The sequence below is a fragment of the Rhodnius prolixus genome, unplaced genomic scaffold (assembly GCF_049639745.1).
Source record: "Rhodnius prolixus isolate KJV_2025 unplaced genomic scaffold, Rpr scaffold_1, whole genome shotgun sequence".
Taxonomy (NCBI): Eukaryota; Metazoa; Arthropoda; class Insecta; order Hemiptera; family Reduviidae; genus Rhodnius; species Rhodnius prolixus.
Window position 1 is genome coordinate 19,036,033 of NW_027411581.1, and position 17,878 is coordinate 19,053,910.

At 31.4% G+C, this 17,878-nt stretch overlaps 1 protein-coding gene across 2 annotated transcripts in view; it reads left to right on the forward strand.

Moving 5' to 3' along the window:
* spz5 (spatzle 5 Toll-1 receptor) overlaps positions 1–16,739 on the forward strand; it is a 29,206-nt gene extending 12,467 nt beyond the window's left edge. Inside the window, exons 2-7 of one of the 2 annotated variants that reach the window (XM_074133349.1) lie at positions 5,992–6,164; positions 13,890–13,976; positions 14,348–14,462; positions 14,913–15,064; positions 15,163–15,330; positions 15,771–16,739. In XM_074133349.1, the coding sequence (XP_073989450.1) occupies positions 5,992–6,164; positions 13,890–13,976; positions 14,348–14,462; positions 14,913–15,064; positions 15,163–15,330; positions 15,771–15,945 (870 nt within the window). In that variant the 3' untranslated portion in view covers positions 15,946–16,739. Of the gene's footprint in view, positions 1–5,991; positions 6,165–13,889; positions 13,977–14,347; positions 14,463–14,912; positions 15,065–15,156; positions 15,331–15,770 lie in introns of both variants that reach the window. The other variant, XM_074133343.1, reaches the window with a different exon arrangement.
* Positions 16,740–17,878: the final 1,139 nt, after the last annotated feature.

Genomic DNA, 17,878 nt, shown 5'->3' on the forward strand with positions numbered 1-17,878 from the left:
CAAAATTCTGACAATTTGTTAATTAAAACTGCTGTATAAAATACACACGAATGTTATAGTTTGGATTTAATGGTGGTTTTCTAAAATCTTTCTACTTGACAAACATTAAAATTTACAAAAATAGAACAACCATTTGGATCTTAGAATTTCTCTCAATAAAAATGCAACTCAGTCACGTATCTGAGAATACAACTTTTTCGCCCTCACTGTAACATAATAGTCATTTAATGCGCTTAATATAAACTTTAAAGCTTGAAAGTTCATATTTAGCCTTTCTGCCTGTCTCCAAACAATTACTCAAAATCATAATAATTGACTTTGTTACATTTCACTATGTTTAAGTCATTCTCACTTTATTATAGTTTTATTTAGATAATAGTCATTTGTTTGATATTTTGTTCATCTAAACCCAATTTTCTCCAGAATTAATTTATTTTATGAAAGCATTATGTAATTGTTTCAACTCACGATTTTCTCATCACCTGTAAACAAACAATAGTTTAGAGAATCAGGAAGATAACTTAGTTTTTATCTTTCAAACGTTTCTTTCTAATTTCCGTACGCATCATACAAAACTCTTAAAAGAGGTTTCGTTTACAATCCAAATGATTCCATTCGCTGTTGATTAAGTATGTAACCAACCAAGCATTAATTATAGAAGAAATATCGTAAATTATGTATACATCAAATTACGAATTATCACTTTTTTAATTCTTTTCAAAATTACTGGGCTAAGTCGAAAAATGATTGTGCTCAAGTCGCTAAAATATTTAATTTAAACGATACAACCTTCCTCATATAAAACAATCTTCCATCTCCGCGAGCGAACAATCCTTTGCTCTAAAACTCCCAACACCTTTTTGAACCACTTCACCAAGCCTAACTTTTGCACGTGATAGTACGTAACATTAGTAACTCTAGTTTGTTAATGTGCTAAAACACCGTTTGTTTCCTGATATCATACCTTATCTAACTAACATTATTATAGGAACTTCTTCACAAGTCCTATCAATTTCAAACCAAATACTGAACTAACTTACAACTGTAATTGTTTCCAATGCAATATTTGAAGTTAGTTTGTCTTAGAAAATAGGTGAAATAAAATTGTTTTAAGAGACAGTTGTATGGTTATTTCAACCAGAAGTTATACACTAGTTCTTTTACTATTCTGATTTTAAGTATTACCTTCTTTCTGCCAATTTGCATCCGTCACTTTTCACAGGGAATGCTGCCATTATTTGACCTCAAATTTCATATGATAGTTTGCGGAGTCCTTGATCCAGAAATTATAAAATCAATCAATAAATCCTTAAAGGATATAAAAATTAATTTGACCAAAGTATAATATTTACCACACAAAGTAAACATACACTAGATGGATTTCTGCAAATAAATAAACATCATTTGAAAATTTGTTATTCATAGAACAAGATGGAAATTATAACATTAATTTAAAAAATAAGATCTTATTAACTGTTAAGGCAGACCATATCTTGCAATAAACTACTCAAGATTTCAATTGAAAACAAGGATACTACTCAACATCGGAAAGGAACCTCGCTTACAAGATTGATAATGATTAAAGTAATTTTTGTTTTATTCTTTCAAAAGTTAAAGGAATAGAAAAGAACTAATGGAAGAAATGTAACACAAATGTACCGAGTGAGTTGTCTTAAACAAATAAATTGCATCTATGCATGAATAGATGGCATACATGTGAGAGAACCAGTGATATAAAAGTAAACAAAAAGTTGGCTAAACATGGATGAAGTGCTAACTCTTAAAGAAGAATTCGAAGAAGACTGGGGAAAAGGTGGGTCCTAAGGGATCCAGGATTACATGATCAAGAAGAAAAAATATATAAAATCCTTCAGAGAAAGTATTATGACATCGTAATTAAGTATTCATACAGAGATGTACTTTTATAAAAGATATAACTGGGATTTCTCGTATTAAGTTAAACAATTCTAGGCTATGACTGTCAACAACCCAATAAATAACCGACATCAGCTGAATATGGTAGTTTATATAAAATAAGTAATTATTTAGGCTTTAACATCTGTTAGCTTAACTTACAACACTCTCTCGTAACATCAATTTCTCCATTCAAACTATTTCCTTGTGATAGGTCACCAATGTCATTTTATCTTGGGAGGATTCCAAATTTTAATTAACTGTTGTTTAAATAAATTTCTAGACATAAGTTTTCTACCCTAACTGTACTTATAGATGCAAGAAAGTACAAGGCATATGGGGGCTTTTTTTAAAGAAACTGTATGACTATTTATTTAGTTAATACATTGCACAAGTTCGTAAACAAATACATAACAAAAGACGGTTGAGCTACCGAACTTAGGTTTCCCTTTTCAACGAAGATAAAAGATAGAAAGCTGGGGGCGAAGGTGAATGAAAACAAAATTTAACTCATAATAAATTAAAGAAAAAAAAACCCACAAAATAACTAGAAATTCCTTGTTATTTTTTAAGACAAATGACAGGAAAAGATGTATTGCTTGCACACATTCATTTTTTCTTTTTTAATATTAGTGACCCTTAGACACTTAAATTATTCCCACATTATATAAAGAAAAATATCTAAAAAATTATTAAATTATGTAATAGTTATCAACCACAAAGAAAAATAAATTTGTTAAATTTAAGGCACATGATCTAAGACATTGCCGCCTGAAGACTTTCTAATGCACCGGCCTGTAAACTGACAATTCAAACTTGACCAAAGGAAAATTAAAATATTTTTTCTAGTAAGTTTCTAAATCTGGCTTTGCTAAGGACATTAGAAACGATTGCAATACGATTGGTATCTATTTCTAACGGAATATTAATTACTTTTCCTTGTATCCATCTCAAGTTAGACTTTCTTGGTTTGAATATTGGACAGAAGCTTGCCAAAACCCCAGAAATCACCCACCAGTTTTGTTTTGCAACGCTCAATATAGTGTGATCCTTTGGTTCGTGACAATTCAAGAAATATTTCGTCCAGACGTCTGCATTTGTGAACTGCTACAAATAAGGTTAGCTATTAAGGTAAAAAAAAATCACCATATTCACTAACATGAATTAAGAAAAGTATTAAAGGTGATTTTCGCTAGTATCGTTTTCACAAATATATAATCAAAAAATGCCTTAAAACACATGAAAAACAACTAACTTTAGTATAACAAAACTTAGTAGTAGACTAATTGTTACTGATGGACGTTTTCAAGCTAGAATAATGCATACTATTGTGGTACAAACATAAATTTTAAATTCAATTGGGTTTGTGTCTGACTTTAGACACATTTCGAGCACACTGACTACGCTTAGGGACATTAAAGACTCTTTCTTAGTTCATCATAGTTCATATTTCCTTAGTTTATTCTTGACTATTTGCTTAGTGTTTTGTTTTTACAACATAAATAATCTGTAAGTTATGGGTGTTGAAGAAATAATTTTAGACTTCTCCGGTTAGTGAAGGTGTTAGTGCATTTAAGTACTCCTTTTACAATTAATGATACTTAAATAAAAAATAAAAATTCATAAGTGATTTAATAATTCTATCCAAAAATCACTCTAATAGGTGTGCATACTTCGTCAATAACTACTTACATCTGACAACATATGGCTTAGCATCAAGATATTAGCAACATGCTCAACCTCCTATGAGTATTAAATAAATTGTTAATGTTCGTTATAACAAAAAGTATAAAATTTAGTTTTGCAAGAGGAAGATGTATAATGATTTCGATTACTGGTATTGGCTTTTTAATTATTTAACAAGAATATGTTTGCTACCTTAAATTAGAAGATACCAATACGGTAATCAGAGCATATCATTAAAAACATGCATTTCTTTCAGTCTTAGTTTAACTATTTCATTTTCTTTTGAAAATCTCTTTCAAACCATTAAGAAAAATAATATAACAACATATACTGCTAAAACCTTTTTCGGAATCCAAATAATTACTTAGCATGTATATTAAAAAAAACAAATTATTTTACACGATCGCAGTTCTTCTGCTGAGGAAAACGAGGAAAATTAGAAACTGTTTTTAAAAATTAGGCAGCAATATTTTACTCATGTGTCACGTCAGAGCAAAGATACTCCCTTGAACTATAGTCGCCAGTGTGAGGCAACACTTAACATTTTTCTTCAGTAATAGCTTGATCTATTTCAACTCAATAGCAAATAGTTTAACAGGCATTGCGTCCAGTTCCTTTTGAATTGTTTTACTGAAGAAATCGTCAATATATATTCATTTAGAAAAATTTGATTTACTACTAATATCAACTTTGTGCTTCATTCCTCATGCATTTTGATGGCAGACTTCGAATTGATTAAATTTATTATTATTAAAACGCCAAAATTCATAAAAATCTGAACATGATTAACGTGCGGACAATAGATATACTCGAATCGAATAGAATACTACTATTTAATAACCGTACAAAAATAAGTAACTCGACTATAATGCACCTTTTGATAAAAATAAATAAAACAAAAAGTCTACACTATGAGTAATCAAAATGAACACTGTGCCAATATTTTAGTATTTACCTGAGATTATAATTATTTGTCACTGGCAGTTTATAAGACAGAAACTGTCATCCTGACGAAGTCGATAATTTCAACGAATCATCCACTGCAATTGGGGGAGAAGAAACATTGAGCCTAAGCCAGCAGACTTTGACAAAAAGATCAGCTGGGCGGCTGGTATATGTGTATATGTAAAAATACTATGTCTGAAAGTGCATTCATTACAAACTAACCGCGCCATCAAGTGAAACATCAATAGTGGCTCACGTTTTATGAGAATTTCGAACACTACCCAAATGATAAATTACATTATGCAACTATATTCTTCAAACCAGCATTAAAATGGGAAAAACTTATGGACAATGTGAGCAGACCTAGGTTTAGCTTGCGGCGGTAACTGATGTCAGCGTTCACTCTGTTTCTTTGTACAATGGCGTGGTGAGGGTAAAGGTTCTGAACGAAGATATTTTTAGGAAACTCGTTGATCGGATAGCCTCCGCGTACTGTAGTTTCGAAATAGGAAGTTTTAGTGATCTCAGGAACTACTCCTACCTCCAAGCAAAGGAAAGAAAGACTACTTTCAAAACATAAATCTGAGAGTTGATGGGCTCGTTTGGTGGGTCACCGGGAAATAATAATATTAATAAACCAGAATCTAGATCCAATAAAATTCTAGAGTACTAATGCATGATTATTGAATTTACATTATGGATTCTATGTAAACTTTAGCACTGAATGATCCTAGGAACCAATGTAAAGGTTCTGTACGAGGTTTTATATCCTGTCACCTTAAAAGTATACCTTGTGGTTCGTAAAGAATTATTACTTTCTTGGTTGAAATTTACATATTCTTGATTTTTTGATTGTAGGAGTCGTTCTAAATCATCCTAATGACTCTCAAACTAAACACTTCAGGTTGTATTAAAGGGCGGTTCCACCAAAAAGGGGAAGGAACGCAGGCAATCCAAAATACCCATTGTTCCCCGCCCACCCATCATCTCATAAGAGACACCAATGCTTCAAGACCAACAAATCCGTCTAAAACATTGCCGGATAACAGTACAATAAACTAATAAAGTTACAGGACAATAAATACTCACTTTGAACACGATTGAGTACGACATGGTAACAACCGGCAACAGTATACTTTTTTTGTTGTTCCTCAGATCTATATTCGTCATGTAAGTAGATGTAATTATTTCATTCGTGATATTCTTTTATTGCTCTTTATTAATAAGGAAGTAAATTCAAGCTGTTTAGGCAGATTCCCTAAAAGCAAACAAAATCAAAGTACCTCCAATCGAGTTGGTGGAGATCAATTTATCATATTAATAAAAAGAATTTGCCCCGTCAACGATACCTAATATAAATGTTAAACTCACCTGGAACAGTACACCATTCACTTAGTTCTTTTCATTTAAACTAAGAAATAAACATTTACTATTTTATTTTTGCAGGATCTAATACTAGGATTACTGACGGTGACAGTTCTCCTCGGATTCACAAATACGTCACCGCCATGTCCAGTCTATGGGTGCCCTCATTACTACCTACCCGCGCCACCAGGAAAAACTCCAACTTGTGCTAAACCGGGGCAGACATTTTGTGAGAATATTGAACACTACCCAACGTAAGTTACATTTTTTTTTTTTTTTTTTTTTTTTTTTTTTGGGCGCATCAACAGCTGAGGTCATTAGCGCCCGGAGCTTTTTCCAGTGCACTGCCGGCCTCCGGACAGTGTTCTCTCGTTACAGACAACACTGTCCATCACCGGACAGTGAGCTGTAAGAAGCTCCTAGGAAGAGAAAATCTAAGGGTCAGCAGCTGGATTCGAACCCGGGACCTCCGCGTGGGAGTCCAGTACGCTAACCGCATAGCTAATCCCTTCCCTGTAAGTTACATTATACAACTATATTCTTCAATACATTTACTTAAAACTAATTTTTATTCTTTTATTGCAAACATCTGCATTCATTGACAGAGTAATGATCTAAAAAAATAATAAGGGCATTAAGTCATTAAAATGAAAAAATCTTTTTTTTTTTTTTTAAATCTTTTATTGCAATTTAAATTCATTATTTGGATTATTCTTCTACAGTAGAAAAATCGATACAACAACAATCATTATTTAACATTTGATAAGTATGATTTATAGCTTCTGTTCAAAAGTGAAGATCCAGTAAATGAAAAGTAATTATTCTATACACTTAGAACGAGTGTAAAGAATCGTGAAATGTTGACGCTGCATTCTCTGAAATTGTCCATTCATATTAATTCAGTTTTATATAAGTTGAAGTTATGAAGAAACCTTCTTTAGGCCAGGTAAGCTAATAAATATGTATGTATGTATATATTATATAAAGAAATGAAAGTAAAATCTAAAAGATGATGGATCGCGGAGTTCATTGGAAAATGGTACCTTTATTTTCAAATATTGCCTCAAGAGAAGTTGTTTGCTCATATTAGAAACTATTATTCCCTTCACATAAAAGAATAGTATTTGGCACACCTAGTTGCAATAAGAAATTCCGAGGGTCAACCTTCAAACGGTGACGGTTAGTTTTATAAGGAATTGGTTCATTTTTTACATGTATCCAAGCAGCTCATCGTCCACTAAACATTCTGTGACCAACGTCGTCGGTTGATGCAAATTATCTATTTTGATGGCGACATTTTATGGCATACTCCAATTTTGACTTAATAACAAGGTTATTCTTTTGCAAAGTTAACCTGTAAACTTTTTTTTTGTAAAAGATAGATTTCAAGTTTTATCTTCCGAGACCGATGACCTGGAAACTCTCACATTAATAACTCCACAAGCTTTCTGTTCTTCAATTATCCTGGTTTGTGTCATATGTATATACACGCTGTTTCACTTTTCTTGGCTTATATTGAGGAGCAATTTTATTATGAGTTCGATATGAAATCGAGCATCTTTAGCTCTTCCTTCTGAATTAGAATAACAGATGTGAAATGTCCGCGATATACTGGTTAAAAAATTACAAAATAAAATATATTTTTTAAATGCATACTAAAATTTTTGTTTAAATCAGTATCAATACAAAGTGAAACGCCATTACTTGGGTTACAACAGAATAAAATCAGTCATAGTTTAGCTGATGAATAATTTTATAGATCGCTTTATGACCACTCCTTAGCTATACCAAACTAAATCTAGGTTATTAATAAACGCTTTATGTTTTAGTATACATATGTATATATTTCGGGTGGCAGCATTAGCACATCCAGGCCTTCCACACTTTCGAAAGTACATTGTCTTGTCAATCAATATTTTACGACTTTTCACCTCATTACAAATTCGTAAAATTTTCTATTCAATATAGTCGTTCGAAATTCTTTCATTACAGCCTTGGAACAGGGCAGCTCTACCTCCAGAAACCCAAGTACACGCTAGAAGATTTTTCACCCTCGGTTTCTAACACTCTCAACCACTAAGTATTATTATTTACGTCTTATTTACTATTATTATTTACATCTTTACCACTAACTTAATCCTTCGTCTTCAAAGCACAGAGATAAATGTTCTCAACTCATTTGTCTCCTTGCGACCAATTTGTGGGTCTGCTTTAAAGTAATTTAAGGAACCCAGAACTTAAACTCAGAATTTAGATTAAATTGCAAGTCTAAATCAATCTGATGAGATAACCTGTGACCAACTCCAAGTGCTCGTTTTGATCTCCAGCTCCATTTTTTAAAACTCTTTCTATGCAGCTTTCTATGATGTGGATTCTTCCGCAGGCTTCATGTTTCTAGTACGCTGCAATTAGTTCATTTGTGGAAAATATATTATGTTTAAAAAAGAAACTGAACAAATAAAAAAAGACATGAATAAAGATTTCAGCAAGATAAGTTATGCATGGTAGAGTAAGTTATTTATAGAAACAAAAATAATAATAAAAATACAAAATCCAAGATATTAGTGGGGCGTTAGCTGCTTGGTGCCCGTGAAATACTCTCACTACCGCCAGCTGTCGCCCAGCTGTTCGTCCTGACACGATTACTAACGCCATCATTAATCTATCTACATTCTGTTCGCCATTCTTTCATTAAAACCTCCCCTATTACTTACTGTTGCACTTACTCTGAAATGTAAACAAATTATATACCCCGATATTATAAATATTTGCAATTAATTTCAATTCTTCTGTCCAATCTTTACAGATCGAAGCAATCCCAGTGAGTTTCAAAAATATTTGTAGATTTTGTAGATACAATGTATGTTTTTTTGAAGAAGCTTTTAGAAATTAGAAATCTTCGGAATAAGATCGTCCTAAGTTGGAATTGAAGTAATTTCACATCTTTTGTTTGAGTTTAAACCAAAGCTGTAATGTAGTCGAAGCTCTGCTGAAACTCATTATTACTTCGCACTAATTTTGACCCTAAATATCATTTAAATGGGTTTCTGAAGGATTCTATTCTTGGAACCATAAAGGTTTAAAAAGAAAATGCAATGATTTAGTTCTTCACTTGAGAGAAATTACCAATGACCCAAATAATTTTTTGATTACGTATTAAGTTACAACAAAGTAGGGCGCAAGTCTAATCGCCGATTCTGATAAAGAACTTTAATATTTTCGATGCAGAAACATGATTCATATTGACACATTCACCTATTGTACTTATCTAAGAATAGGTGAGGTTTACTATTTCTGCAAAACAGTTTGTTTAACAGGTGAATATTCTGGAAGGCTAGTTGTGCAATGAGTCAGACTATAGCCCTCCCCTACTCTCTGCAAGCATAGGTCTTCATCAATACTTCTACTTCTCACAGCCGTGAAAGTGAATGGGCACCGTTGTTATAGAAGGATAACCTCTTCAGGTTCACAGACCTCCAAGGCATGCTTAAGACACAGTAACTTCCTTTTTATTAAATCACGTAATCATATAATAAGTGTATTGTTTTTATTGCAAATGGATATTTTGTTTTCTTTCTTTAAAAATTAGTTTAATTTTATCTTCATTTTCTAGATTTCTCTAAAGTACTATTTACTGCAGAAATGTTTTTTTGAGATTTTTTGTGCGGCACTTCAAGTTTTTCTAAATTATTTATTCTTATACAATTTAGGTATGCATCGCAGAAATAATTCTGTTTTATTTACTTATTTTAATTTTTTTGTAAATATTCCTATACCAATGCGCTTAACAAATTATTTACAATCAGTATTCAATTTTTGTATGTGGATTTCAAATTCGGCACGAGGTTCTCCTACATAAAAAATATTCAAAAGGCTCTCAGCAATCAGTGTTATTAATTTAACGTACGAAAGTTTACGTCGAGCTTTTCATTCAAACTTCGAAGAATCACCCATTATAAGCTTGATTATAGAAAAAGTGAAATGTAGATTTCATTTTCAATACTCTAAAAATTTAAAAAACCGAAATTCTCTTCAAAACATTCTTTTGCTCAAGAATGAATGAATGAAGTCATTATGGGCAAGTCATGAAACTAAAGGAAGGTTATGTCCTAATGACATTCTGGGTGTAAACTAATCGTAGGTTGTTCCTCAGTTCAAACATTCATGTAGGCATTTCCTGTTGACAAATAAATACCTGTGAAGGACCACCTATGATAGCTAGTAGTATGAACATTTTACAATAGTACATAAAGAATAACTTTATACTATTATTAGTTGGTTCACAAGTATCTATTACAAGTTTCATCATGTCTTATACAACTACATTATTAAGAAATATCGCTCTTCTGAAATGTAAATCTAATTTTGTGTTTTAACACTTAATAAATGATTAGAGAGGACACTTTTTGTTTGTAATGAAGGTCATAAATATTTAACGTTATCAATTAAGCTTTAGTATTAATAATTAATATCTATATACTTGGTCGCGCTTGTGATTATCAAAGAAACATGGATGCAAAGACGGCTTTGCAAACCGGGCTTCGCAAGTATTTTGAGTACAACTTTACTAAATTGTTATCTAACGTAAAAAAGTGAATTCTGTATTTTTTGCTGACTGGACCAGAATGCAATAATGTCACAGAGCACAACCATGTCATAAGGTAACTTGATTAGTAATTTAAAAAGACGAGTGCATGTTTTTCTTCTTGTCAGACGTGAAAAGAATACTACTGCAACAGATTTCAATTATGTGAAAAAGCAATACGAGCAAGATGCTTTGTAATTTGCCCGTGTAAATATTACAGTGAAGTGATTCTTACTTTTAATTTATAAACACAGCTTATTAGACTATAAAGTGAGATCTCACAATTAAATTAGCAATAATCCGTGATTATTCTCACGAATATTTTAACATTAAGTGACCAAATATCCTGCTTTTACTCACCAACCTGACCAGTACTAAATATTCCCAAATATTCTATATCTAGCCTTCAGGAAACGACAACACTACCAAACAGTGGTATACAGTATTTCGTAGCCCATCCTTACATCCTGTGTAATTGTTGTAGGACTCTTCTGATATAGTATTCAGGGTGACTAGCCACAGAGCAGCCAATTAATCACTGAAAACACTACTAATAGATGCTTCTTTCCCAGATCTAAGAAGCACCTTGTAGCGACCGGATTGATTCCATCTATAAATCTCACAGTCTCCCGAATCCGGCAAGAGCACCTTAAATTAGTTTAGCCTCTATTTCTTGATAACTTTATCAGTATAACATTTCGAGATTGCCGAGTCAATCTCAAGGGTTGAGAGTACAGAATGATGTGGTGATTCATCAGCTCTTTCATTGCTGTCAATCCCTCTGTGCCAGAAGATAACTATGCTACAGTTAGATAGATTTTCAAAGCGTCTTCCAGCAATCTCCAACCGGCTTTAGTATCAGCTGGATTTAGCTAATGACAATCAGAGGATATCCTTTTGCTCATTGATCGAATTCAACTCTTCCATGATCCATTCCTCGACTCTTTGCGGAGATTTTTCGCATCCAATTTTGCTACAACCTGTTTTTTGTTCCATTTTATTATATTTTTTAAATAGTAAATAAACCTTTAGGTAATGTAGGTGGCGTTGGTATGAATGATGGTTTGGTATCGTAGAAAGTTCGTCAATAAACCCAATACTTTCATATGTTCACATTATACGCTACTTTACTCTCTTGCCCAAAAGAGACTCTACAAAGAGCACCACAATGCGGGAGATCTCGAACATGTGCCCTACCTGGGATTGGCAAGACCGCGAATGACATTTTGTTTACACTTTGCATTTAGAGAAGACATTAAGAATCTAAAATGAGGATTTATACCTAACTACTTCACAAGAAATTCAATTCGTATTTGCTAATAATTAATACATTAATAATAAATTATTATATTGCGGGACTTTACAAATAATCTGTTATGTGTGAAAGTATGCTAACAAGTGAACTTCCCCATCACGAAAAAACATGATTCCTTTGTTAATGTAAGAAGAACAGGTCAGGTACAAACTTAAACTTGAAAGGAAACGTGTTATGTAAGTAATGCTTGCTTGAGTGAAAGAGAAATATATTACGTTATAAAAAAATGAAACATTACATTACTGAATTAGTATTTCCCTAAGATTCTGATGAATCTATAATTAGATATTAAAAAGAAAATAAGTAGTCTAGGCTGTAGGTTTCAAATAAAAGAATAGGTAAACTTATACTTAGAGATCTAACTGGTTGCTTAAGAGGAATCCTCTATAATAATTCTTTTCATTAATTGTAGTAACATAATGGACACCATAAGTAGACTGGTAATGTGTACTCTAACATTACAATAACATATTTAATGAGTTACTGCAAGGACAAAAAAAATTACACTGAGTAAATTTCATTATATTTCCTTTTGAAGTGTTCAAAATAATTTTCCACCAGCCAATTACTTCGTATTATTAGACTGGGTTCTCTCTCTTTTTTTTTTTTTAAATAATACTTTGTATAATGCGATAGTAAGAAAAATATGGACAGCGGTGTGAAAGTTTTGGTACAAAAAGAAACAACATTAGGAATAATTTAAAATGTTTGGATCGTTGAACTAAAAGCGGATCTAAAAATTTTTGTATTCAATACTGTAAACACTTTATTTTCTAAGAAGTAGTTGCGAGTCGCTTTTGAAGAGAAGCTATTTCTCTTTGTCATCTTCTCTTTTTATATTTTAGCGTTATACAATTCTAAATATACTTTAAAAAATAATGCAGATTAAAAAAGTGACTCGTCTGCTGGTTGCAATTATCATTTCATTACAAATGTTTGTAATTAAAAATGTTATAAATTAATAAAATGGAACGATACTTTTCAATCCACTTTCTCTGTGCTATTATAGTACTGAGGCAATTGGAAAATTTGTCTTCAATATCTGTAATTTGAAAAACACATATTGCACTTATTTAGCAGCTGGGCATTTAGCAAGTATTGGGGATTGCAGTTTCTGGTATTGGCTTAAGGTTGAATCGAATGGGTCAAGATTACTGGCATGATGAATCTTTTCTTATTTGTGCAGAATTTGTAAAGTTAACTTAAAATTGCTCTTTAAACTTTAAGTCTAATTATTAACCATTAAATAAAATTCAACACCTAGACCAGGAATCGAATATTGTTGTGCAGTTCTCGCCTGTAACCGTTCCTAATTTACACTACTGATCTGTACTACTATCTAGTGACAACGTTTAGAACTAATACCGTGAGTTAACTTAGTTGCCTCTGTTATCAGCAACTGTTTGTTTCTTTTTTGCCCCCACTGTTAGTAAGTTAAATTTCAGAAAATAATGAGTAAGTAATAAATAAAAACAGAGAATGGATTAGTTGACTGGTAATACACTAGACTCTCATCGGATATCCTGCGTTTAAATCCTGCCTGCCCTTACATTTATTATGAAAAGGTGTTGTCTTGAAAACTAGATGTAACTTTAACTTAATTTAACTGAAATGAATGCAGTGGTGTTTGCTTTTTTTTTCTAAACGTGTTTTATTACATCATAATGTATATTAATTTTAAAATAATAGCTAGAGTAGGAAGGGATGAACTCAGTTGTAGATCAGTGGACTTTCTTCAGTGGAGGAACTGAGACCCTTAGATTTTCTCTTTATAGGAGTTATTACAACTCAATATCCATTGACAACTGACCACAGTCAGGGTGCTCCGAGTGCCACTATTCTCAGAGAAGAAAAACTTGATATAATTCGCTAAAATTATATTGTTTTGAAAAGAATAAGTAAAACAATAAAATAAAATACTATCCTAACACCATAATAATAAAAGATCTAAAAATGTTTAAGATGTGGAAAACTACTAATATTGAGCACAAATATTATAATCTTAACAATGCTTTTCACATCAAAAACTAGTCTTATAAGTTTATTACATTTTTTAATTTTTTTAAAAATCTTTTACAGGCACATCATTCAGTACCTTGTAGAGAGATGGCAGTATGATTATCAGTCATTATTCACTAGTGAAAGAAAAGACAGCATAAATTTGAGGTATTATCATAATAATCTTGCAATAAACAACAGTTGATTTCAATGTTCTTTATAAGAAGTTAATGTATGTGTATAATCAATTAATTAAGTTCTTCATATATAATTTGCTGGTTTTATGTGATTGAAAACAGTTATTAACAAATTTATTGATTAATCTACAACAAATAAATGATTTAACATTGCAATAAAAGTAATGTGATTTAACTAATTTTCTATTAAACTCATTAATGCCACAATTTTATAGAATATACCAATTTTTTTGTGTAAATTTTCACTGTTATACGGATAAAACTTTTTAATTTCTAGATTATGTACATAAGAATAGAATTATAAGTAAAATTTGAATTATATCATTGTACATTGCCACTTAGACCTGTTTATGGACCAACACCATTTACCCAAGCAGGGTATCACTATGGACCAAAAACTCAAACAACAAGTCTTTTTGGTACTTCAGTTAAGGGTATTCCAAACAACTACAACCAGGTGATATATCGTTTGATAATTTTTTCCCCCTAAAATACAAGTAAATAAGAATGAAAGCTGTGGTAAAGTAGTTGACGTAGATGAAATATCTCTTAATGAACTCTCATTAAAGGTTGAAAGCAGTAGCAAATAATAAAATACTGTGCCAATGTAATTAGCACCCTTCTTATTAATGAAGGCTTTCAAAGAAATGAGAAAAGCTATTTTTAGGATTAATAAGTATTTCTTGTTCATTAATAATTAATTACCAAAAGGTTTCACTAATACTATTTGTCAATTACTGCTTTTAATGTAGTTTTAGGAAAATTTTATTACAAATTATGAATCTGAAAAGATGGTTCAATTTTTGTTGATCTACGTTAGTAAGTGAAAAAAAAAAGAAAAAGATATCAATTCCATTATAAATGTACTTAATCATTTTAAAGGGACTTTGCTATTTTTATTTTACAGACACAAGAAGGTTATCCAGAGCGAAGGTACCCACTTGGAAATCCTAATTTACACCTTTTAAGTGACGATCCAGGATTTATCTACTCTGCACTTTTACAGCCAGATCTTGCTGCCGATGTGACACATTACGATCCGGATAGCTGGTGGAAAAGGCACATCATCCATATTATTATTGAATAAATCATTGCTACCTCATTGGATTTCTTTATAAGATTTTTTTTTATTTGTTTTGTTTATTGATTAGATACAGAAGATCTACCCGAACAAAGAGACAACTAAATACTTTATCTTTGTGCCCAACTATGTCACAGTTTATAATGCCCAGAGCAGCTCTCAATAACAAAGGGAACTGGATGTTTGTGGTGAACTTAGACCAAGATAGAAGGTATACACAATTGGTACGGAGTGAAACGTGCGTGTAAGTATTACGCTTTTGACAAGAGTACCGATTCATTAAAATTTACTTTTTATAATTTGTTACTAATTTATACAATTTAGGAGCTGCTAAGATACTTCTTATATTCAAGGTTTTATTTGTTGTTATTACAATACTGAGTTGCTTAAATGCTACATTTTTATAAATCCTTTACCAATTGGTTTGAAAGAATAGTTTTAGAATCATATTATTAAGATTAAATTAATTTTGAGTTAATTTTAACGTTTTATTGGTAACTATAAATATTTATTTATTTTATTATTTCTTTATTAACTAAAGTTAATGAAGAAATGACCATTGAACAAATTGAATCTGCTCCTTAGTATTCTTCTTCGCTGATTTCTGATATCAGTAATATAAAAACGTTTATTGTGAAAAAAATAAGAAGCAAATTAAGTTTTATGCTTGTCTTTGTGTTACAGATCCAATGAATGTAACGGCATTTGCTCCTTACCTAATGGATATACTTCAAAATGTCAACAGCAGTTCGTCCAAAAACGTTTAGTTGCGTTAGACAGAGGAGGTGATAATCTCTATACGGATTTATTTTGGTTACCTCATTGCTGTATTTGCCAGATTACACAAAATATTAGGTAATTTATTCATTGCCCGCATTAAAGCATCCAAAAAATATAAATAAATAGAAGAAATACTTCTTCAAGAAAACAATGTTTTCTCTTGAAATTATAGAAGGTAGGAAGTGTCCGCGAATTTGAAGAGATTACCATATTTTATAAAAATTTTATTCTTTTCAAGAAAAAAGCTTATATGTTGCCACAGTTTTTCAAAAAACATTCTGAAATCAGATAAGCTATAAAACTAAAGAACCAAAAATTGAATTGTAATGAATTTTCTCTCCAAATAAGACATCTTTTTCAGTTGTTGTCATTGTGAAATGTATTTACGAAGATTTGTAGATATTTCAATGTGTAAGTTCGGTATACATACTGATGAAATATGTTTAAAAACTATCTAAGAGTTACTCCGAGTATTATTGTTTAAGCGATTAGAGTAAACCCTGTGATTTTACCAATAGAATGATTTATGAAATTTAATTTTCTGTATATAAGAGCATGCAATTTTTAATCAAGAGATTATTTTATACTCGCTTGCGATTACATGATTATACGATCACCTCCTAGTAAAATGTGCCATATGTATTTATTTAGTACCTACAATAATAATTACCTTATTTTGTTAGCACTGGAATATTTCCAAAAAATATAGCCTTTCGCAAATAAATAAATGGCTGTGAAACTGCTTTTAAAAATAGTTATTTATTCAAGCATGGCACATAGTATGCATTCTTATTGCTATTTGATAACTCCTACAAATTTAGATTAGTATATTTTATATAATTTATTTTTAATTAATAAAGTGTGTTAGTTTTATTCATTTCCACAAATTTTAAGTTATTTCCTTTGGGAATGCTAGTAGGTAATATAGGTTTTAGGATTTTTAATAATTTTATGCTTCATTATTAATATTGATGTTGTTGAATATCAATATTGATATCTATATAAATAAAAATGTAAATGTTCATTTGTTCAAAAATCTTAAATCTCCGAAAGTTCTTCATCGATTGCTATGAAATTTGAAATTTTGTCGCAACGTTGTACTCGAATACGAATATATCTATTACATCTATGTTACCCCAGTGAAAGGTAAAAACATGTTTTGGTTTAAAAAAAACAGCGCAGTCTGTTGGACGGAAAAGCAACTCACGCAATACTAAATATTTCACGATTCCATTTTGATGTTTCCTATTACATTTTAAAATTAAATTTTCTTTTATTTCCATGTGCAACAAATAGCCCTGAATCCAACAGCTACAACGTTAACTACTTTCTTCACGTAAAGCCATGTCAAACATGACGCGATTGTGAAAACTGCATTCGGAAGTGCCTACGAATTACATAGAGAAGTATGGAATGCGTATAGAAGATCATTTGAACGACGCAAACGAGAAGAACGATTCGACAAAATGACCAGGCATATTTAAAGAAACTACGATAGGCAGAATGAACACCATGCATCACCACCAAGATGATTGTATCTTTATTCTTCGCTTGCTGTTGGAAAATAGGCTTGTCTTCCAGTAATAGAGAATAGCCAACGGCGTTACACATGCCACTCTCCAAAGAGCATGTCTACTTCTGAAATTGTAGGTGATCAATTGAAACTGGGATAAAATCATTAATGACGCGTGAAACACGTCATAACCCACAAAACAGCTCAAAGTTTAGTACGATGTAACGTCCCACAAACTTCAACACCCTATATCTCCTAAATTATTACATATCAAATGATAAAATTTCTCTCAATTGTAGAACTAGATATTGTCTATAATTGGGTAAAATTCAAGTAGATTTCGAACATTACGAAATGAGATATTTAAGCTCAAAGTTTGGTACGATATAACATCCCACAAACTTCAACACCCTATATCTCCTAAACTATTACATATCAAACGATAAAATTTCTCTCAATTGTAGACCTAGATATCGTCTATAATTGGGTAAAATTTAAG